Source organism: Coturnix japonica, chromosome 19 (genome assembly GCF_054131305.1).
Source record: "Coturnix japonica strain WE chromosome 19, WE-NBRP24, whole genome shotgun sequence".
NCBI lineage: Eukaryota > Metazoa > Chordata > Aves > Galliformes > Phasianidae > Coturnix > Coturnix japonica.
Window position 1 is genome coordinate 2,658,344 of NC_140681.1, and position 22,582 is coordinate 2,680,925.

At 48.2% G+C, this 22,582-nt stretch overlaps 1 protein-coding gene across 1 annotated transcript; it reads left to right on the top strand.

Annotated features, from left to right (window-relative positions):
* Window positions 1-1,187: 1,187 nt before the first annotated feature.
* On the top strand, window positions 1,188-21,552 carry LOC146757783 (protein FAM83C-like). Its single transcript, XM_085519501.1, has 4 exons — window positions 1,188-1,868; window positions 8,342-8,509; window positions 11,710-11,834; window positions 20,211-21,552. The coding sequence occupies exons 1-4, from the start codon at window positions 1,323-1,325 to the stop codon at window positions 21,133-21,135; spliced, it is 1,764 nt and encodes a 587-aa protein (XP_085375627.1). The 5' UTR covers window positions 1,188-1,322; the 3' UTR covers window positions 21,136-21,552.
* Window positions 21,553-22,582: the final 1,030 nt, after the last annotated feature.

Here is a 22,582-nt window from a genome sequence, read left to right on the forward strand (position 1 = left end):
CAGCCCACCCCTTCTGGTCCCCCTGCTGCTGTAGCCAATGGGGAGTGGGTAGTCCATGCTGTGGTGATGCAGAACACAGTGTCCAGATGTGGCGGTTCTCACTTAGACATGGCTGTGCATCCCCACAGACTGTAGCCAGCTGATGCTCAGGAAGCAGACGTTTAGCATTTAGGTGTCTTAATTTAGCCTGGATGAATTCAATCCCCATAGATTTTGTGACTTGTAGATGAAAGGTTGGCTGACCCACGCAGCCGGTTCTGCACTGGTTGGCTGTGTGGGGTGGGGGAGGTCCCAGCTGCAGCCTGGGGACTTCAGTGCATGGGTTATGTTCTGGGTACGTTCCTAACGTGGTGTTTTAAACCCTGTGTTAATGCTGCTCTGCATTGTTTTTCCAAAAATAACCTCCTAGTACACTGGAGTTAACCTGCCCCAAAATGCACGGAAGGTGGGCAGTGCTGTAACTCCCAGGGCACTGGGGTCAGACTCGAGAGACTTTGAATGGTCTCTTCCTCCAGGCAATCAAATGCTGGAAGGCCAAAGGAGCCATTGCTGTCATAGCCTGCAGTATTGAATGACACAGACTGGACTGAGGATCCTGCCACGTTCCAGATGAATACCAGGGCCTTGTGACACAAAAGAAGGCTCTGAGCAATGGAGCTGCAGCTGTCCCTGCACAGGCTGGGGGTTGGAGTAGGGGACCTTTAAGGGCCCCTTCCAATGATCCAATGATCTACGAAGGTGATGTTTTGGTTTCTGTGCTGGGCTCCATGTGGCAGAACCTGGACTGCCAGGAAATGCTGAGCAAGAGAGAAGCGATGCTTTGGGGACAGCTGAGCCCCATCACCCATTGGGGGTATTCATGGTTACAACTGCCCCCGAGAAGCGAGTTTGATTTGGAACCAATCTCAAGCAGGAACAAGTTTTACCATCTGCATTTCCACTGTGAGCACAAGGAGGGACAGAACAGGTTGGAGCCTGCTTGGCCAAGGGTGGGGACCTGTCAGGAGCGGAGGGGAGGGCAGTGCATGAATCAGGGACCGGGAGAGGGAAGGAGCGGCTGGGAGAGCCCAGCTTCACCCCATGCAGAAGGGATCAGAAGGGATCTCCAGCACCGCTGCCAGGTGAGCGCTGCCGGGGCTGAGCCGGGGAGCAGCTCCTCCCCCTGGGGTGGGAGGCCGTACCTGGTGATTAACGCGTGAAGGAGTGGAGCTGATGCTGAGTGCTGAACGAACCTGCCGGGAGGAAGGCACGAGAGGGCCGGAAATTACCTGGAGTCCTTCAGAGGAATAACGCAGCTGGAGAGGCACTGCTTAGCTCTGGTCATGTTCAACTACCTGGCAGTAGAGGTGAGGCCCCAGTTCCACCGCAGCTATGGGAGCCAGCAAGGGGCGTCGGGGCCGCTGAAGAACCGCCTGGAGCAGCTGAAGAAGCCTTGGTGGAGGGAGCCCACCCCGCTGGTGCTGCAGCACAGCGAGACAGCCCGGCTGGCCGTCGATGCCTTCCTGGAGCAGGGGGAGCGCGGCTACATGAGTGCCATCGCCGAGGAACGGGAGCTGCCTTTTCTTTCCACCCTGGACATGGAATATATGAGCCAGCAGAGAAGCCAGAGCTTTCTGGAGCCAAATGCAAGGAGAGACAAAGAGGGTGACCCTGCTGATGGAGACAGGTCCTCCCTCTACTCCGAGCTGACCTCTGGCACCTACTTCCCGCTCATGTCTGATGTGCACCCTCCAGAGCTGGAGCTGGGCTGGCCGGGGATGCCACTCCTCACCATGTCAGGCCAGACTCAAGCCACCATCATTTTCCAAAGAAACAAAGCTAACAGCATTAAGGATCTGATCCGGTCTCTGATCAGCCGGGCTCGGACGGTACGTACAGTGCAGTGTGGGCTCAGTGGGGTCTTCTGTCCCAGCACAAGTCCCAATATCTGGTCCTACAGCTGCACGCCGCATGCTGTGAGCTGCTGCAGTCTGGATGCCTGGCGTGGTGCAACTGCTCTTCCTCTATCAGATCTGTGACTGTTCCCGCTCCTTTCCATCCCTGTAATTTCTTTCCCCCTGGGATTTCATGGCATCCAGGCTGTGTGCTTTAAGGCATTCTGTGTGTGCTCGTGGGTGTGCAGAACGCAAAACCAGAGCCCACAGCAAGCAGTAGGAAGGTGCTGGTGCTCAACTGTGCTCAGCCCACAGCTGTGCACCATCCGTTCCCCACCATGTTGCCTTGGGTCAGGGCTGCCTTGGCCTCTGGACCCCTGGTGAGGTGGGACAGGAGGACAGCACTGGGGGGTTCTGCAGGAGAATGCAGGACCAGAGCAAACCTGTGGGACAAGAAGCCCTGCCTGTGCTTTGGGGTAGGCTAGAACACATCCTCATGTCTTCAGACTCGATGTCTGTGCTGCTCTGGGATGAAGGAGCTCTGTGGTGCTGTTCCTGCTGGGTGGGATCTCCATCCCTCGGATGCCACCAGCACTGCACAGCCGCAGCATTTCCCAATTGAGCACAGTCCTGCTGGGGGTTTCCTTCTTGTTGTCACTCTGCTGTCATACAGTGTGCTAAAGCAGCCGCTCTGACCAATGTATTTCAGACACTTTCCCAGCTTTTATGAACCTTTATGGTTCTTTCAGTCTCTTTCGTGTTCATTTTTCTTTTCTGTTATTTTATTTCACAACTTCGGGGATATTGAGTTAACTTCCAGTGCAAAGCTCACTTCTAATCAGTCAGTTCCTGGGTAATTACTCTTATCACCTCGATAATTTCTTGTTTCACTATACAGCCATTCCTTAAATGCCCAGTAGAGAAAGCAGGAACTGCAGGACTGCTAAGCCTGGGCAATAGCTGTGTCCAGAATGCTGACAGCAGAAAGGAGGAAGGTGTTATCTTTACCACCACCTGCAGAATGGAGCGAGCAGGTGAAGCTGTGGCTGTGCAGCAGCTCCAATTGCTGGGCAGTGCTGTAACAGCAGCCGACAGATGAAATGCAGGCACAAAGTGGGAATCTGCAAGTTTTGCCCAAAGGAGAACCATTTGGCCGCAGTGCTTCATGCCCTGTAGGTAAATACAGGAAGTTTCATCCAGGAAGTAACCAACAAAGCACCCTTTTGGCACCTGGTTTATGGCAGCTTCCATCACCTGAGAAGTCCCGTGACGCTTTTCAGCAGTGGGGATTAAGGCACAGCCATGGTCGAATGCACCAAGTGAATGACTCCAAGGAACGTCCCCTTGTTTCTCAGATTTCGGACAACATTTTGATCCTTTAAACACCTGAAAAACACCCTGCTGCTTTCCAGCTCCCAGGAGCTTCCCTGTAGCTGCAGAGAGGCTGCACATCAGGGGCTTTTTTGTATCTAAGGGCACTTTGAGCTTTGTGTTCTCACTTGGCTCAGATGGTCATTGACCCTTTTCAGCCTGTTGTGTCCAAGCTGGAGATTTTTGTGCAGTGTTTTTGGCTGCTGTGTGAGATGTGGTGATGAGCTTCCAGCTCTCTGTTGGTTCTCTGCTGAGTTCTGCTGGCTCTGTTAGCAGCCCGCCAGCACTTCCCATGATTAACTCTGACTGACGGCAGTTCCAGCTCATTCACAACCCCAGTTACGCATCTTTAAGCAGTTACTGAGTCATTTTGCTCTTCAAACCACCCAAAAGGATGTGAGGTTTGCGTCTGTCAGTGCTAGAAGAGCCACCAGAGGTAGAAGCACCTTTTGCCTGGAGTGCCAGTAGCAGCTATGCAAGGAACTGCTCGCTGCTTTGCAATGCTCTGCAAACCCTTTCTGCATACTTTGCAACAGCAAATTCACACTGACAAGAGATCAAAATGGGCATCTGTTTCATTGGTCCTTACTGCTGCTGCGGTTTGTTTTTCTGCTTGGCTGCATTTATCAGCTTCTTTGGAGGTGTATTTTCAGATTTGAGCTTTTCCTTTTGCAGACATAAGAAGATGAAGCACAGCCACACCTCAGCCTGCATTTCACAGTGCTGTCATAATATCCTTCTGTTGGCTGAGCTGTTTGTGCTGCCCGCGCTCCGTTCACTCCTCCTGCACACCCTGGACCCTGCCTTTGTGTCTGCATTTGTGAGTGACAGCAGAAGGGTCCTCCATGGTCCCCCCAGAGAGGCAATGTATTGCTTGGAATGGCAGAACCACGGGTAATGACCCAAACCACACTGCTATTGGCAAATACCAGTCAAACCAGCTGTGCAGGTTAGAAACCAGACAGATGGCAGCCCCAGCGGGGTGCTGCTAAGTGCTGTAATTCCCAAAGTGATGACTGCAGTAATTGCTGCGTTTGAGTTTCCAGAAGTTGATGCAGAAATATCATGATTTCACCCTACAATGGCAATGTGTGAATTTTCCAGAGCCCGTGGGCAGCTGTCGTTGGGGTGTCTAAGTGAGAAGGCCCTGAGCCAGCCCTAGCCTTGCAGCTTCCACCTCTGTGCCCATGGACATGCATCACTTGGGTCTGTAAGCCCAGGGTGACTTAAAAGCTTCTAAGCCTGAGATGCAGGAGCCTGAATGAGAGGTCACCCCTTTGTCCTGTCACAAGAGACCCTGCCCAAGAGCCTGTCCCCTTCTTTCTTATAGACCCCCCTTTAGATACTAAAAGGCTGCTAATACTTTCACCTTGAGCTGCTGTTATTACTAGAGCTGCCTGCTTTGTTTACCAGGAGGGTATGTTAATGGAGCTGCAGCTGCCCTGTGGCACCCATACTCTGTACAAGCAGCCCCAAGGGCTCCTGCTCCTCCACCACGTGGGGCTGTGCTGGGACACATCCTCCCCTATGTCCCCACTGCAGTCCCCATGCATTGGCTTTGGGTGCTCACCAGCACCACCAGGTGCAAACCTGCCATGCAAGGAGGGCATGAACAGAGCCAGCATATCTTCCACTTCCTGATGCCAAGTGAAGGCCCATTTTGGAAAACATGAGTCTGGCTGTGGTGTGGGGCTCCACCCAGCTTGCACAAGCTGCTGCCCTGCTGCCCGAGGCTCCTGCTCCAGCAGCGACGCCAGAGCCCTGCCACAGCACTGCCAGGAGATGCAGATCTGCTTGGCAGCTGGTTGTGCCCCAGCCCAGAGCTCTGGGTGCCACATGGTGACAGCACAGGCAGCCATGGCAGCGCCTGCTCAGCTGCATCCCTCTCGTGGCAAGCACTGCGTGCTGGCTGTGCTGCTGGGCAAAAATCCTGAATTCTGTGAAAAATGCTGGAGAAAAGCGAGGTGATATGACCTGCTGCACCCACATGGTACCCATAGTACATGGTACCCAGCGTGGAGGAGACAAGGCCAGAGAAGCAACAGCCTCTCTTAACTGCATCGTATTGACTTTCCAAAGCATGTTTAGACTGCCTTCAGGGCTAAACCTGCTCCAGGAGCTAAGCTGGAGATGAACTGGACTATCATGAGGCGAGTGTGTCTAAGAGGGACCTGCCTGGGGCCCCACACAGTTTGAGCTATAGGTCTTTTCTGTATGCTTTTTCATTAGAGGATGAGTAGCCTGGTCTTGCAATCCTTGCTCTTGGGCTGAAATGTGGAAAGACAGGGCCAAGTCCTGCTCTTTTGTGCAGATCTCATTAGTACCCAATGGGAACAGCACAGCAGCATGTCAGTTTGAGAAGCTGAAGATACTGCTCACTACCTTCACAGTGTTCACAGGGCTGATTCTTGATGAGTGGTGGGATTTCAGCATGAGCTCCTGGTTTGCTAGAGCCTCATATGAGCAAGATGAACTATAAAAATACCTTTTGGGGTCAGGCTCTGAAGCTCGTATCTGCCAGAGAGGGTAGAGGAGACATGATTTTGGCCTGGCCAGTAGGAATGGCTTTTAGTGCTTGTGGGAAGAGTTCATCACTCCTACAGCTGCCTTGTGTCCCACATACATGCCTGGGATCACACCTGCCTCCAGGAAGGTGTTCTTTCATATCCCCCTGTGGTGGGCTGGGCCTGGGGTCTCCTGCAAGAGGACTTCTGTAAGTTCGAGGTATGTGAAAAGATGGTCTTTGGGGACAATTCAGGTAGAGCCAGAAACCTTGTCCATCCATAAGCACCCTCAGATGAAGTGCATCAGCCCTGGCGAATGTTCCAGCTCAGCAAATGCTCTGCTTCCAGTCCCTTCCATCTCCAACCTGTCTCCCTATCCCTAATGGTGATGACCAGTGTATGGATCTCAGCAGTCTCCTCCTGATCCAAATAATGGCCTCCTTGCTGTTGGTCTGCAGGCTGTATTTCTGCGAGGAAAAGTGGAACAGCTTTTCTCCTTACATCCTAGTGTATTTGTGGCTTATTTCCCTTGGTCTGTCGTCCTTGTTGCAGGCCGTGCTGTGAAGTTTCTAGTTCTGTTACAGCTCACTTTGTTAGGTGCTTGTTATGACCTACCTTCTATTTTCTCTGTTTTCCCTCTAATCTTTGGAGAACATGTTTAGGTTGTCTGCTGTCACTCCCAGCTCTATCTTTTCTCCTCAGTGTTGAGGATGAGTTGCCATGGTCTTCAATTCAATCCCTTTTCTTTGTAGATCTTATCTTCAGTGTTTTGAGATGGACTTTCTTGAAATCTGTTGTTGTTTAATTTTTATGCTATTCCTTCTTTCCACACTTGGGATTCTTAACTGCTACTTCGTGGCCACGCTTAGAAGCACACATTAAACTACCAGTCTGCTTAGAGACAGAGTCAAATTCAGAACACCTCTTCCATCGGTCCCTTCTCACCTTTTGTATGAAAATCATCATGAGTGTATTCTAAGGGCTTCATAGGCAATATCTGTGCTGCTGTGTCTTTGCAGAAAATGGCTGTGTAGTCATTGATTCTACCTTTCCACCAAAGGCTGAGCTCTGAGCAGCTGCCAGATGCCTGTAAAATGCCCCATCCACGTGATCTTTCCGGCCCAGTGATCTATAGGCAGCCCTCAGTATAACAATGCATACATTTTTTTCCGCGTTACTTACGAGGCAGATTCTTTCAGCCTGCTGATGTCATTGTGAGGCCACTTTCTATCATCTTCAGAATGGCATTGCAATTGGGAGAAGTTATTCATGGCTGGAAAAAGGGCAAACACCACACCCATCTTCAAGAGTGGTAAGGAGAGCCCAGGGAATTACAGGCACATCAGCCTCATCTCTGTCCTTAGGAAGAAAGCGCAGAGCAAATCCTCCTGGAACATAAATCCAGGTACAGGAAGAACAAGATATGAATGTGAACGCCAGCACACATGGCACCAGTCTGGCACAATTCCCTTCCATGAGAAGATGACAGGCAGTGCGGATGAGGGAGGAGCAGCAGGCAATGAGTTCCCTGGCTTGAACAGAGATTTGATGTGGTGTCCTGTAGTTCACTTACAGCACACTGCTAAGACATGGTTTGGACTGGTGGACCATGAGATGGGTGAGAGGAAATGGGCTGCATAGCTACATTGAGATGGTTCAAAGCCGAACTAATGGTGTTCCCTGGAGATGAGTGCTGGAGCCAGTACTGCTTTGTGTCTTTGCTAATGATCTGGAGGATGGGACAGAGTACAAACTGAGCATGCTTGCAGGCTGTATGGCATTAAGAGCAGTCAGTAAGCTGGAAGGTAGGATTTCTGTTCAGAAGGATGTCAACAGGCTATAGAAACTGGCTGATGGGAACCTCATGAATTTTAGGAAAGACAAATATACAGTCCTGCCTATAGGAAGGAATAACACAGAGCAGGACACAGCAGAGCAGCAGCCTAGGAAACAGCTTTCTGGAAGAATGTCCTAGAAGAGGTACTGATGGACAAGGAGCTAAGCAGGAGTGCAACCAGCAGGGAAGGGGAAGGGACCCTTCCCAAGCATGTTCCATGATTCTGTTTGGTGTCCACAGGATGCGATTTTGGAACAAGGACATACAAGTACTTGAGCTACATACCTTCTCCTTTACCTGTCAGCATGCTCCTCGTGAAGAAAGCTTGCTCCTCTAGGTTAATACAACAGTCATGTGCAGAGTCTCTCTTACAGCAAATGAATCACGATTTTGGTCAGTCTCAGTTCTTCCTGTTTGTTTGCTGTGTTTCTGGCACTTTTGCTTAAGGCAATACATACCTGTTGCTCCAGTGACACTGAGTTTATGAGTCCATAACCCTTTCAGCTATTTTTTTCTGTGAAGGGCGGATGGATGAGGCGGGAGACAACAGGGCAGGGAATGTATTCATAGTTATTGAGTGACTTTATCTGCTGCCATGGGGTAAGGGCTATTAAACACAAAGTTCCTGAAGCAGTTTTCACTCATGTGGCCATTGATACTCTAGCTTTGGGGATTTAAATACTGAATTCTTAGTTTAAAGTACATTTTGTGTGAGATTTCAACTGTCCTTTTTTTTTTTTTTTTCTCCCATTCAGGTAATAGCAATTGTGATGGATCTGTTCACAGACATGGAAATACTGTGTGACCTGCTGGAGGCCTCAAGCAGACGGCACGTTCCTGTTTACCTGATCCTGGACGAAGAGTACTTGAAGCATTTTGTGGAGATGTGCAATAAAATGTCTCTCACTCAGGACAGTTTCCCGGTGAGTTTTCAGTCACACTCTGCATGTGATAACCGAGCCTTGGAATAGAAAAAAAATTGATTGTACTATTAGTTCTGCCCGGCCTTGGGGACCTGCCCACTGACCTCTCTCAGTCCTTGCCCTTGGAAACCGAATTGCAAGACTTAAATGGCTCTTAGTTCAGATCCCTGAGATCCCTCAGATCAGCTTTAGGTTCTGTCCAGAAATGCTGCAGTGCAGCTCTGTGGCAAAGTGTGGGGAAGGAAAGCTGTGTGCCCCTTTGGATGTCTTGATGCAGAATCCACCATTTTATCCTAGCCCTATTGACGCACTCGGTGTAAAACCAGAAGTTAAAAATGTCAGGACAGGATTTATTTCTTGGGTTGGCTTTTTGGCCCTCAAGTTCATGAAGGAATTGTGAAGAGCCTGATTCCCCACTCACTGGGGTATCCATCAGCAACCACGTGTGGTGTCCAGAGCAGGTGAGCTCTAGGAGTTAATGTTGCAGTGAAACAAGCACTCTTGTCTCAGAAACCCTCAGGCTCAGAAATGTCCCCTGGTATCACGCTGCCCCCATGTAACCTTTCTGGCTGTCACCTCCCAGTGGAGGACAATTTTGATGTCATTTGTTAGTCCTACAAGGCCAACACTACCATCTGTGCTCCTTCCTTCATGCCTTCCCTGGAAGGAGGGGCTGGTACTTTTCCAGCCATCCAGTTCATCTTTCCCTCACCTTGGGAAAGCTCAAAAATGTTGTTTTACAGCATTTTAAATACAGATAGATACAATTGCAAACATCCTCATTTTTTCCCCTCATTTTCAACATGCCTACACAAGGTTTACTTTAGAGATGCAGCTTTCTTTCCCCATGTTGGTGATGCTCTGTCCTTTCTCACTTCTCACAAGCCAGATCCATTTCATCTTGCCTCTTGCCATGGCAGCTATTAGAGAAAACTACTTCTTGCCAGAGCATGTTTGGTTTCATAAACAAATGCATCCCTAATATCACCCTAATATAACCTATCATTTATATATCCAGATAAATTCCACTTCTTCAAAATCTATTTTATTTGCTTCTTCTCCAAGAATCTAGCCATTGTTTTAAATTAAAATTAGCACTGGTTTATATCCATGGAGATGCCTATGTCTTTTTGTTAGACCTGATGTCCTGTCTTGTGCTTTAATGGCTAATTAACGCTTGCCTCCCCCATTCAGTGACTCATCTGTGGGTTTTAATGTGAAGTGCCCCTCAGGCTGCTGCATCTCAATCAGTACATTAACACACGTGCTTGATATTCACATCTAACTGGAATGAATGTACATATTTTATTTGTGGTTCTGGGTTAAGACCGGATATGATGGTATATCTCCATCTGGAATAATTAATGACAACTCTGAGTGTAATGGGGAATTTTCTTACTTCTAAGTACTTTGTGTGAGCGTAATGGTGTTGAATCTTGCTGCTGATCATCAGCAGGTCTGACAGTAGTGCATCAAGCATTGGCAGTGGTCCCAGCAGAAGATTGTTGTATGTTTTTCAAAGGGACTTGTATTGAGGCTAAAAGTAAGCTGAGTGGCAGTGGCACATGGTGGTCTGGGTGTCCTTCAAGACTGCAGGATTTTCATCTTGCTTGGACAGCTGAAGGTCAGTATTGGCAAAGGGAAGAAGAGGATGGACAAATTGAGCCAGATGTCAGAAAATCATCCAGCCTTGGAGAGGAGAGAGGGAGTGAAGGTGAACTGTGGAAATAAATCTATGGGATATCTCTTGTAGTTGTTTCGACTTACATGGAGGGAGAGGAAGCTCCTCTCTGTGAGAACCACTATTACAAAAACCTCAGCACTGGAAGAAAGAAAAATCCTAAATTGGATGACAACAGGATTAGGTGATCACCTCCCCAAGCGTATCTTGCTCTATTTCAGCATCTCGTGGTGGCTTTTCGTAGCTCCATAGAACAATTCAGGTTGGAAGGGCCTCAGGAAGTCATTAAGTCCAGCGTCCTGCTCAAAGCAGGGTCACCTGGGGGGTCAGCCTGAAAATCTTCAAGCCGCATCTACACCTTTGTCCTTTATCTTCAGCCTGCCAGTGGGTGTTAAAAACTGTATTCTGGCTGGACTGAAAGGTGCTACGTGGTGTGGGCCAGAATCCACCTCTGCAGAGGAGCAAAACAGCCCTGGCAGCTTGTGCCACCTGTAGTGACCACTGCAGGCACAGGGTTCCATCTGTAGATGCTGGCACTGGGCAAGGATGAGCTGCCCACAGCAAGATGTGCCTGCCCAAATGCAGTGGGGACAGTTCATGGCAGCTCCTGGTGTGCCAAGGCCACTTCAGGTGGCCATGAACTGGCCTGGAGGGGCAGAAGGGGATGGGCTGGCAGGTGCCTGGAGGTGCAGCCTCACAGATGCTTATTTGAGTTGTTTTGTTTGGCACCATTTCCTACAGACCTGCCCAGTAACTGCTTCCAGCAGCTGTTCTCTTCTCCTGTTTGCCCCACCTGAGGTGCAAATAACTCCTATTATTGGCAAAAACCTCACCTTAAGACAAAGGCTTCTGTTGGATACCAGGAGCCTCATTTCCTTTTTTTGTGCTGGACAGGATGTTTCATGGCTTAAGTTGGATGAGGGAAGCTCTTAAGACAGGTGAGAATCAGCTTGTTTCACCTGAATGCAGACACAAAAAATGTTAATATCATTTTAAAATATACTGATAAAGGTAACTCCTAAAACACGGATGGTCTTTTCTGTAAATCTTTTATACTGAGCAATATGTTTTTTAAGAAGCCTGTCAGCATAGAAAATCAGAGCAGTGTACTCAGTTGGATGGAAAAGCAGGTATTTGGGGCCTGAAATTAGCTTTAATGCAGAGTGAATGTAGCTGAGTATTAGCAATATTCTGGAGCAAACTGGACTTAGGCTCACATACTTCAGAAATGATCTGTAGGATCACTGAATTCTCCAGTTTTCTATTTTCTTATTCCTTTTTTACACAGCAGGATTTGTACCTAAGCACAACTTGTTCACATTTGCTGGCATTTTTATTTCATAGAAGTGTTGCATTGTGATCAAATATGTGGGATGTGGGACCCAGCAAATGCTGCCGTGCTGCATTCTACTTCTGGGCACAGCAATCCTGCATGAGATTCCATTGCTGATGAACTGCGGAACATTCCAGTTTGGTTCAGTGTGTGATCCTTTACCATCTCTGCTTTCTTTGGTTTCAGAACATGCGCATAAGATGTCTGAGTGGAGACACGTACTACAGCAAAGCAGGCAAGAAATTTGTAGGCCAGGTTCTGGAGAAGTTTATCCTGATTGACTGTGATCAAGTTGTTGCTGGTACATACAGGTGAGAAAAAACAGTAGCTGCTGATGCTGCAAAATGCTGAATAATTCCTGTTTTCTTTTCCCTGTGATAAAGATGTGCAGCTGTTCCTCTTCATCTCACCCTTATAAATGTCAGTTTTCACTTTGGTGCCTCATCCCTCACGCCATCAGCTTGCCTCACTTTGCTGTTTTGTTCTCAGATAGCATTAACTGCCTGTCTGCCAACACTGACAGCTCCTGCAAACAACTGTCTCTGAGTATCACCTAATTTCTTAATGATGTAAAAAATTCCCTGCTGGGCCAGATGACGCCCCATCTTTCCTCCCACAGTACACACAGTGTTTGTATCAGGCACGTTGAGGACTGCTTCCATACTTATTCCCTTTGGGATCTGTTCTGGATCTATTATTCCTGACAGTGACCAGCTTTCATTGAACTTTTCAGCTGCTGTTCTCCATCTCTCCATCTCTTTTGACTGCACCAGGGTCTCGGATAACTGAAAGCACTCATTTTAAATGGCTATTTGGGCATGTGTCTGCTGGGCTGACCTCCACAGCTGTAGGAACACTTTGTTAATTTCCCTCTTGCCCTGAGTCTGGGGATTGCTTGAAACACAGGTCAGTTCCCTGGGTCAGTTCCTCCCCTGATGGCCTGGAGCAGGGCTGTGGATCCAATCCCTGCTTGCTCTCTCTGGATCACTGAATCTGGATCTTCTCATGTTGTAGAGAAGAGCTGCTCACTTGGATACAGCCTTTTGCCTGATCCCCTGCTGTCCCACCAACCACCCCGTGTTCTGGACTGTAAGAAATTGTCTGTCTATAGAATTTGTACAGAAAAGTTTCCACAGGAGAAAATCGGGTGCACTGCAGCTTGGCACTGTATCAAGTATAGCAGATAGATAGATTACTCTCCCTGCAGTTGGGAAAACAAGATTCAAAGGATGAGAGCAATTCCTGAATAAAGCCAAATGCTTCACTCAGGAGACTTGTGTGCAAGGATCAGAGGCTTCAGGACCTCTGGGGCTGGATGTTGTATGTGCTTCTTCATGGCCACTTTCCCACAGCAGACTTTTCCCACCTTGATTGTTCTGCCTTTGGCCTTCACGACACCCTCTGGCAGTGAGTTATGCAATTTAATTTATGCTTTGTGTGAAGTGATCTATTGTGTTTACATTAAGTCTACTGCTGTACAATTATCCTTGGTGCCCCCAAATTTCCATAACTCGGGAACAGTAAATCACTGTTCTCTATTTATTTCCTTGACTGCATCCATGATTTCGTCTTCCTCCATTATAATCCCTGTGTGAATCATCCCAGCTGAAGTATCCTCAGCTCTTTAGTCATTTCTCATGCAGAACTTCCATCATGATTATTGTCTTTTGAGAGACAAATTGACCGGAACTGCGTGAGGAGGTCAGGATATCCCCACTCACTATACTTCAGCATGGGTGTAAGGGGGACATCTCCCCTTGTCTCCATTGTGGCAGTTCCCAGCCTGCTGTTTCTGACCACTGCGATGACTCTCTACCATTGTGTCACTATACCATAAAACCCTTTCACTGCTTCTTATATTATCCAGTTTTCCCAGCACGATTTTGTTGGGTACAAACTGCTCTCATATAACCTTCCAAAACTTATGGTATTCCAGTGGGTACGTTAAAATTATCATTAGTGTTTGCTTCCCATTTTCAGTCAACTCCTTAGGAAGACTTACTTCTGTATTCCATGATCTTTCTAAGAGTCCTCAATGAATGACCGCATCCAGGTCTCTGTAAATTCATCCATCCTACACCATGCAGGTCATACACATCTGTGTGCTCACTGCCTCCTTCAAAGAAAGGCAGCAGGCTTTGAGGCATGGCTTCCTTCCACAAAAACATGCTGAGTCTTCAGCGTTATGATTATAGGTGTTTATGCATCTCATCATGTTACTTTCTGTTTGCTTCTACCAGTCTGTTCAGTATGGAAATAAGCCTGGCTGCTTCGTAGTTTTCCAGTAGCTCTTTGAAAGGTTCATATTGATGACTTCCATTCCTCTGTTACCATGTTCAGTTTGAAATGATAGGTTATTCTCTGGTTAATAATTGGAAAATTGCTGACTTCCATTTTTTGAAGGCTATTTATTTTAGTGTTTTCTCTTACTGTGCCTTTGGACTCTGGTGACATTTGGATCTGTTAACTTGTCTTTATTTTGATAGGTATGTTTGCTCTGAGCCTCCAATATAGCATCTTTAAACAATCTTCCTGCTGCCTCAAGCAGTTAACCTCTTTGGTTACTCATTTAAGTTTCTTATTAATAGCATTCCCCACTTTCTCTTTTCAGTTAAACATTACTGTTGTGGATCACTTTCCTCCCAAAAGTATATTTGATAGGTGTATGTCATCGTTATTTTTGCAGAGTGGCATTTCCAAAGGAGCTGTTTCTCCTTTTGTTTGTTTTCTGGTTAGTTTCTCCCCAAAGCAGTCATTTATAGAGGACAAAATGCAGTTTCTGCAGCTCTCCTACTTACGGCCCCTATTCAACATGGATATAACTGACTATATTCCTTTGCCTTGAGCAGAGCAGAGGTCCCTTAGCACATCATATGTACTGTCAGTGCTCTCTGTTGTTCACAATACAGACCCACTCCTACATTTTCCATATTTGGGAGTGGAATTTTAATCTAGCAGGGAAATATTTCATTTGATGTTGCATTATTTACATTATTTGACTTATTTTTCTTTAATGCTTTGTGTCATTGCTCCAGCCAACATATTCCCTATTCATTCTTCCTGTAAAACTTCTATACTTCAGTTACATTGTTCCTCAGTTTCTTTTCCCCAGTCCCCTTCTGAGATGATTGCTGTATCAAAGTCATCTTTCCAGCTCAGGCATCTCACAATATCTGTTCCTTTAGATTAGAAAAGCTGTGGATGTGTGTATATCTGACCTGGCTGCTCCACACTGACCACTTCTCTAAACACAGCTTTATTTTCTCAGGTGTTACTCATTGACTCTAAATCCTTACTGGCATTTCATTGCTTTCCTCCTGTCCTTACATCAGAACATGTTTTTGCTTTTATTCCTAAGTTTGAGTAGGCAGTTTCAAACTGTTACGCACATCATAGAATCATAGGATGGCCTGGGTTGAAAAGGACCACAATGATCATCTGGTTTCAACCCCCCTGCTCCATACAGGGTCACCAACCACCAGACCAGGCTGCCCAGAGCCACATCCAGCTTTGCTTCAGATTCTTTGATTCAGATTCAGAAAATCCTCCATAGATTTTCTGTGTTACATCATGCAGCAGTCATATCTTATTCTGGTTAAGATGAAATTCAGCTTTCTTCCATACAGTTACTATGTTCCACACTTTTTCAGTTCCTTATGAACCTGCCATCCTTTTCCTAACATAATTTCCATAGCCATGTACTGAAATGTTCTTTTATTTCTCTGTTCCATTCTAAATGTGGTAGAGGGAGCATTTTATGAGGCTACCAAGAAGATCCTGTTTGCTTTCAGCTTCCTACCTTGATGCTCTTTTACTTTTCACCCAAGACACACTGTATCATCAGTGGGAACTGATTACAGGTGTTGACCATTGGCTTCTCTGTTGCGCTCCATAACTTCCATACAACTGCCTCTTCCACCCTTCATCCTACTGTCCTTCATCCCATCTTCGTTCTTTGCCATCACCCTTCCTGGGCCTTCCCACATGTATTTACTTTGAGTACTCCCCTGTTGAACCACAGAAGTCTATTTCAGGACCCTTTTCAAATTCAGACCCATGCAGTTGCTCCCTATCAGATCTGATTTGCTGATGTAATGGGTGCACACTCATTCACAAAGCTGCTTGTGCAGACATGGAATAGTAGCAGAGCTGAGATCCCCCCAAGTTTCAGTACATTCTCCAATGCTGACAGTGAATCCATCCAGGTGTTTGGTCTGCCCACACCCTTTCTTGCAGGGAGGTATTATCTTTCTCTGTTCTTGACTACTCAGATATTCGGTGTCTCTTAATTCTTCATCTGTAAGAAGAGAATACTTTCTCCTCACATAGGTACTCATTTCGTACCTGAACTTCTGACCTCTCCCCAGCCATAAGATTCCCTCTTCTGATTTTTTCTTTGCTTCCCTTCTTTACCATTGTGTTTCCTGTTGATGAAGAAAAGGGAAAACAAGGCTCATTGAGCTAAGCAGACATCCAGAAAAAGCAGTCATCTAAAATTCTAAATATAATAGTATCTAGTTAGTTGGTATCATTCTGGGCACCAAAAGAGATAGTACTTCCTTTTAACCCGACAGAGTGAAGGGTACAAACAGATTTACAAGGGCAGCAGATGAAAGAGGAGCCGAAGGGCAAATGGGGCTACAGCTAAACAGGATTTTGAGCAGGAAAACTTGAGTAAACATTTGCCAGGCAAAGAGTAGAGAAAGGAGGTGGGACTGTCAGCCTGAAGGCACTTACAGGGCTGTTTGTGCTGCCCTAGAGGAGGGTTCTCAGCTGAAAATGGAAGGTGGTCAAAGTGCAGCTATACGTCCTGCCAGTGGCACGAGGAGGAAGGAGCTCTTTGTTTGCTATATCATCCTGAAAGAAACTCAGTGCTTGGGCTCAAAGCTGACATGACCAATGAAACTGAAAAATTAGGGAAGCCAAGAGAGGGTTACAAAACTCCACCTCTGGCTTCAGCACAAAGGAAGGCAAAAAGAAGTACACAGGTGTTTGGCAGAGGGAAGGTAAAGCTACAAGGGTTTGAAGCTGGAGGAGTCTCGGTGTTTCCTCAGGAGAGAAGTGCTCATGCCTTCAGGTAGCCGTGCCCCACACAGGAGGAAAGAGCTTTTAAGAGAGAGCTCCAGATCTAACCCAGTGAGCAGTCACCTTCAGAAATGAATGGCCATTAAGCAGAAAGTGAGTGCAGAGGGAATGGAAAGCACAGTGCATCAGCCAGGGAACTCCAGGCTGAAATGTAAAGCACTGAAATGCCAGCAGATACATGATGTAAAGCTTTGCAGAGCACACCAAATCAAAGAGGAGGAAGCCCTCAGGTGTGCAAATAAAAACTGAATCCAGAAGGAAGAGACGAGGCATAGTGTGGTGAGGATGAATAAGCAATAAGGGATAACCGGGACGGGATGCCCAAATTAACTGAATACATTGCACTGTAATGTTTTTTTATATATTTATATATAAAAGATGTAAAAAGAGGGATGAAAATCATTGTAAATGCATTGGAAACAAGCTTAAAGAGCTTATGATAAAAACAGGTTATTATCATCTCAGATATTAGAAAGGAAATGGAATGTGAAATTAAAAGTCTGGAAATAGTATGTATAGTAAGTGTGTGTAATGTAGTACTTGTGCTTGTGTTGAACGATGAGTGAAATGATGCACAGAGGCTGTTTGGGCGCACAGAGTGTGAGCAGAAAACCTTGGCAGACAGCGTCCAGGAAGAAAACAATACAGATGTGTAATAGGGAAAAAAGAGAGGAAAAAAACTGCTGCAAGAACGGCTGGGCACGAAGAACCGCAGGGCAACTGCACAGCACGGCTGCGAGAAGGCAGCGGCATCCCCGGCCGCCGTGCGGTCCCGCAGGGGCACACAGGGAGGTTGACGCCGCTGTCAGAAATGCTGCTGAGCCGACATCTCGTGTGAAACGCGCGGAGCAGGCGCTGCCCTCCTGGTGATGCTGTATCTCCATCTCCCGGCCGAGCGCTGCGCTGCACGGCGCTGTGCGGGGCTCTGCTGCCGCTCCGCCTGACTGCAAAGCCGGGAGGCCGAGGGGGGCTGCTCTGCCCTCCAGCCGTCCCTTCCCCGGGGCGATGTGCAGCTGACTTCTCCCTGCGCAACAGTCCCTTACGGATGCAAATAACGGCACGAAGATCCTATGGCTTTTGAACCCTCGTGATCCAAAGTGGTAGTTCTGGGTGGACAGTGATGGCAGCATTGTCTTTCAATTGATTATTCCCATGGTTCACAGGATGGTGCTCCCAATCTGAGGGATGCAGTCCTGCCCCTCCAGGACATGGCTGCTCAGTCCTATTAACCCATTTGTGGTTCTGAAGAGTTCAAGTGAGCTCGGGTGTTTGTGCAAGCATCCTATAGCTGCTTCAACAGCTTCATGGCCCATGGTCATCAGCTGATAGATCTCTCAGTAGATGACTCCAAATAGAGTCTGTGTCATGCTATGGGTGACAAAGTACTGCAGGGTCAGCCCTGCACTGAGGCATCCGGGGTTCAAAACACTATAAAGTGTGGACACAGCACTCCTGTACAGAAGGGCCATAGCTGTAAGTAACACAGTTGGGAACAGCAGCATCTCTGGGAGCCAGGCAGAGCTCCTGGGACAGATGCCTTTGAGGAAGTAGATAAGGACTACATGCAATTGCCCCTGTCTGGGCTCTCAGATTTCTTCAAAGAACTCATATAGCTTTGTAGGAGATGACTTTCCTTTACAAAAGCCACCTTTCTTATTATATTGTATTTACCTACGCGACCATTAATTCTATTCTTTAGTAGAGTCTCTGCTAATTTGTGTTGTGTGGTTATGAGTCTCAATGGTCTGGAACATGAAAAAAAAAATCTATCTCATTAGCAACTTTCTGATAATTAAGGCACTTTCAAGTGAGAGATTACACATCCGAGGTAGTAAGTTGTTGAGCTGCTTTGCCCTTTGGCACTCTCAAGTTAATGTCAAGTGGTCCTTTGAATGTTCTGCTGATATATATAACTTTTTCCACATAGGTTTCAATGTGAGACTCATTCTCTCGTTCTGTATAAAGGTGGGTTCAGGCCTGGGACCATCCCAAGCTCCCACAGTAAACACCAATGCAGAGGTGGTCTCTTAGCTTGCCCATGGACCATGCATTATCCCCACAGAGTATTACTGAGCGTTACTTCTTATGCCTTTTGTAATTTGTGACTTACATCATTACAAACCGTAATGACTGTGTAATGCTCAGGAAGAAACCAAAAGCTGCTTTTCCTATTCTGAGTTCCCAGATAGCTGTATTGTAACATAAACATTGATGAGGTTCCAGAACACAGTGTCAGCATCTTGTCCTGAGATGGCATTTACTTGGGAACAAATGCAACCTTCCATTGCAATTGCTTTCCCATGGCTTCTGTGATTTCACCCTACTCTTGTGAGTCAAGATACACTATCTTGCTTTAGCAACTGATAGCGCAGCCTTAAGGTGGCACTTCTGCCCACATTGCTCCTGTTTCATTCAACACAATTAGTCTGTTTACTACAGTAAGAATAAAGGAAGAAACAGAGGGTTGGGATGACCAGCAGCCTGGGGAGTTTACCATACAGATGAAGCTTCCCTGTTTAATCAGGGAAAATGAGGACTGGGAGGAGAAATGTGATTACTATCAGTAGATGTGCAGTGGGGAGCAGAGAGCTCTTTAAGTTACAGCTGGCAGAAACACCAGATGGCTTTAAACAGGTAAGGCAAACATGCAGACTGATAGTGAGTGAAAATGCTTCATCAGCTGGGACAAAATGGTGGGCTTTTTTTTATGAGTATAACAAGCTCCCCCAAAGGATCCCAGCACCCTGTACTGCAAGAGCAGGCATGAGACTTGCCAAGCAATGGACTCAGGTTAATTTCTAACACCTCATCTTTCTTAATTGGATGGTGAGGAAAAGATGAAATGAGTCTGGAGAACCTCACAGCAATACTTAAGGAAAACAACATCGGTTTTCCTGTCCTGTGGTGTCCCTGTGGGGCTCTGCACACCTCCTCTGCTCTTCAGGACAGTGCTTGAGGTCTCCATTCCTCACCCTCCCTCCTCACTGAGCAGCCCCCTCAAGTCCACCATGTATCAGGTCTTATGGACATGAGAACGAAGGACATGTTAAAGCAAGGGAAGAAAAGGGGAGTCCAGGCATGTATTGATATCCCCCCAAAACACTCTCCTTGCACTCCATGAAAGAGGATGGTGCACTGTACAGGACAAATGCTGAGCTAGGAGGTCCGCAATGCAAGCTGGGCAGAAAGAGCCTTATAGAAACAACCCTATAGAAACAGAACCCTATAGAAACAAAATTCAAGAAGAGTTTGAGCAACACTCTCAGAGTTTGAATTTTGGGTAATCCTCTGTGAAGCCAGGAGATGGACCTGATGATCCTTGTGGGTTTCTTCCAACTCAGAATGTTCTATAACTCTATGAATGCCACATGTTTCAATGACCCACAGCCTGTCCATCGTCAGACAGCTGGAGGTCTCCTTGCTGCTGCCCAATGGATACAACCCACACCTCCTGCACAGACTGACAAGGCTGCCCATGAATGTTTTGCTGGTGTTCTCCACCACCTGAATGGGAGTGGGAAAAGATGCTTGTCAGTGGGCAGGGTGCTAGGGTGTCTGTATGAACAGGAGTTACACGTGATTCTGTTTTTCTTTTCCTGCAGCTTCACGTGGCTTTGCAGCCAAGTCCACACCAGCCTGGCGACCCACTTCCGTGGCCAGATAGTCGCAGAGTTTGACAAGGAATTTCAGTACTTGTACGCAGAGTCCAAAGCTGTGACCAGCTTCTGTGTGCCAGACGCCTCATTTCAGATCACCTCAGAAGCTCCCGACTTCCTTTTGAAACCCATCCGCGTGAATGACGCAGAAACCCTGAGCGCCTCCAGCAGCCTCTCCAATGTCAGCATCAAAAGCATCAAGATGTCTCCCTTCATGAAAAACTCCAACTACAACGTTCACCAGGACAGGCAAGATCTGAGCCCTGATTCTGGTGACAAGAAGGGGAAGGATGATACGTCTCTGAAGCCCGTTTGCCCTACGCAGCAAGGGGAACCACCAGACTCAGCTCACAGTCCTCCAAATAAATCCACGCCGTATCACAAACAGAATCTCATGGCAGGGAGGACATTCTTGCAGCCAGAGCTATCTCCTGTCTTTGGTTCCTACAAACCTAATTACCAAGGAGATGACAGGGCTAACAGCAGCCACTGCTCTACACTGACACAGGAGCCAACACAGCAGTGCCTTTCAGAAGGCACCAACAGCACCAGCACGAGCGCGAAGCAGAAAGGGCCTCCTGCTGCCTCTGGGGAACCAACAGCAGAAAATGACAGCGGTTTGTATGGGATGGAAAAAAGACAGAACTTTGGACAGGGGAAACTGGACTTGCTGTCTCCGTACAGCCAGCCAAAGCGTGAGAAAAAGCCTGTAGTTCCTTCCTATGATAAACTCACTGAGGACATGCTGTCGGATAAGAGCAGCGCGTATGGGGCTGAGAAAAGAATGACTCTCGGGCACAGCAAACTGGATCTGATCACCAAATACAACAAGTTAAAATCCAAACACATACACAGCCGCTTCGAACTCTGAGCTGGTTCTCCTGGGCTCTGCTGTGTCCTTTGGTCTTAGTTTCAAGTGGTTGCCACCAATCATTGCATCTGGGGCTTGAAATCAAAGTATGGGGTGGGAAATCGGTTTTGTTCCTATTAAAAGGTGTCTGTGTTACGCTGCAGTTTCTAATAGACTCAGATGAGATTAGCAACTACAACTCAGATTTTCAGCTACGAGATGATGGCGAGAGGGGCAATGTGACAGAACTGATGTCCAGTGCTACGTGCTTCTTACCCACATCCCCCAAACCCACAACAGCTGCAAACTGGCACTGCAGGTTTGCAGGGTGAGCCGTGTTGTCGCTGTACCGAGCGATCCCCGTCCTCTGTCCACCTGCTGAACACGAGATGATCCAACGGGGCCATGTTAGAAATAAAGGCGCTGTTCTGCTGCAAACAGCCGTGTTGGGTCCCTGCTGCGTGGGGGGCAGCGCGAGCTCAGACAGGGCCTCGAGCCGTGCCGTGCAGTGCTGTGCTGTGCTGTGCTGTGCTGTGCCGTGCCGGGCCGTGCTGTGCCGTGCAGTGCTGTGCCGTGCAGTGCTGTGCTGTGCTGTGCTGTGCCGTGCTGTGCCGTGCTGTGCTGTGCTGTGCTGTGCTGTGCCGTGCCGTGCTGTGCTGTGCCGTGCTGTGCCGTGCTGTGCTGTGCTGTGCTGTGCCGTGCCGTGCTGTGCTGTGCAGTGCTGTGCCGTGCAGTGCTGTGCCGTGCTGTGCCGTGCTGTGCTGTGCTGTGCCGTGCAGTGCTGTGCTGTGCCGTGCTGTGCTGTGCAGTGCTGTGCTGTACCGTGCTGTGCCGTGCTGTGCTGTGCAGTGCTGTGCCGTGCAGTGCTGTGCTGTGCAGTGCTGTGCTGTGCTGTGCAGTGCTGTGCCGTGCTGTGCTGTGCCGTGCAGTGCTGTGCCGTGCCGTGCAGTGCCGTGCCGTGCCGTGCCGTGCCGTGCAGTGCCGTGCTGTACCGTGCTGTGCTGTACCGTGCTGTGCAGTGCTGTGCCGTGCTGTGCAGTGCTGTGCCGTGCAGTGCTGTGCTGTGCTGTGCTGTGCAGTGCTGTGCTGTACCGTGCTGTGCTGTGCTGTACCGTGCTGTGCTGTACCGTGCTGTGCAGTGCTGTGCCGTGCTGTGCAGTGCTGTGCCGTGCAGTGCTGTGCTGTACCGTGCTGTGCTGTACCGTGCTGTGCAGTGCTGTGCAGTGCTGTGCTGTGCTGTGTCGTGCAGTGCTGTGCTGTACCGTGCTGTGCTGTGCTGTGCTGTGCTGTACCGTGCTGTGCTGTACCGTGCTGTGCTGTACCGTGCTGTGCTGTGCCGTGCTGTGCTGTACCGTGCTGTGCTGTGCTGTGCTGTGCTGTGCCGTGCTGTGCTGTACCGTGCTGTGCTGTGCTGTGCTGTGCAGTGCCGTGCTGTGCCGTGCTGTGCCGTGCCGTGCCGTGCCGTGCC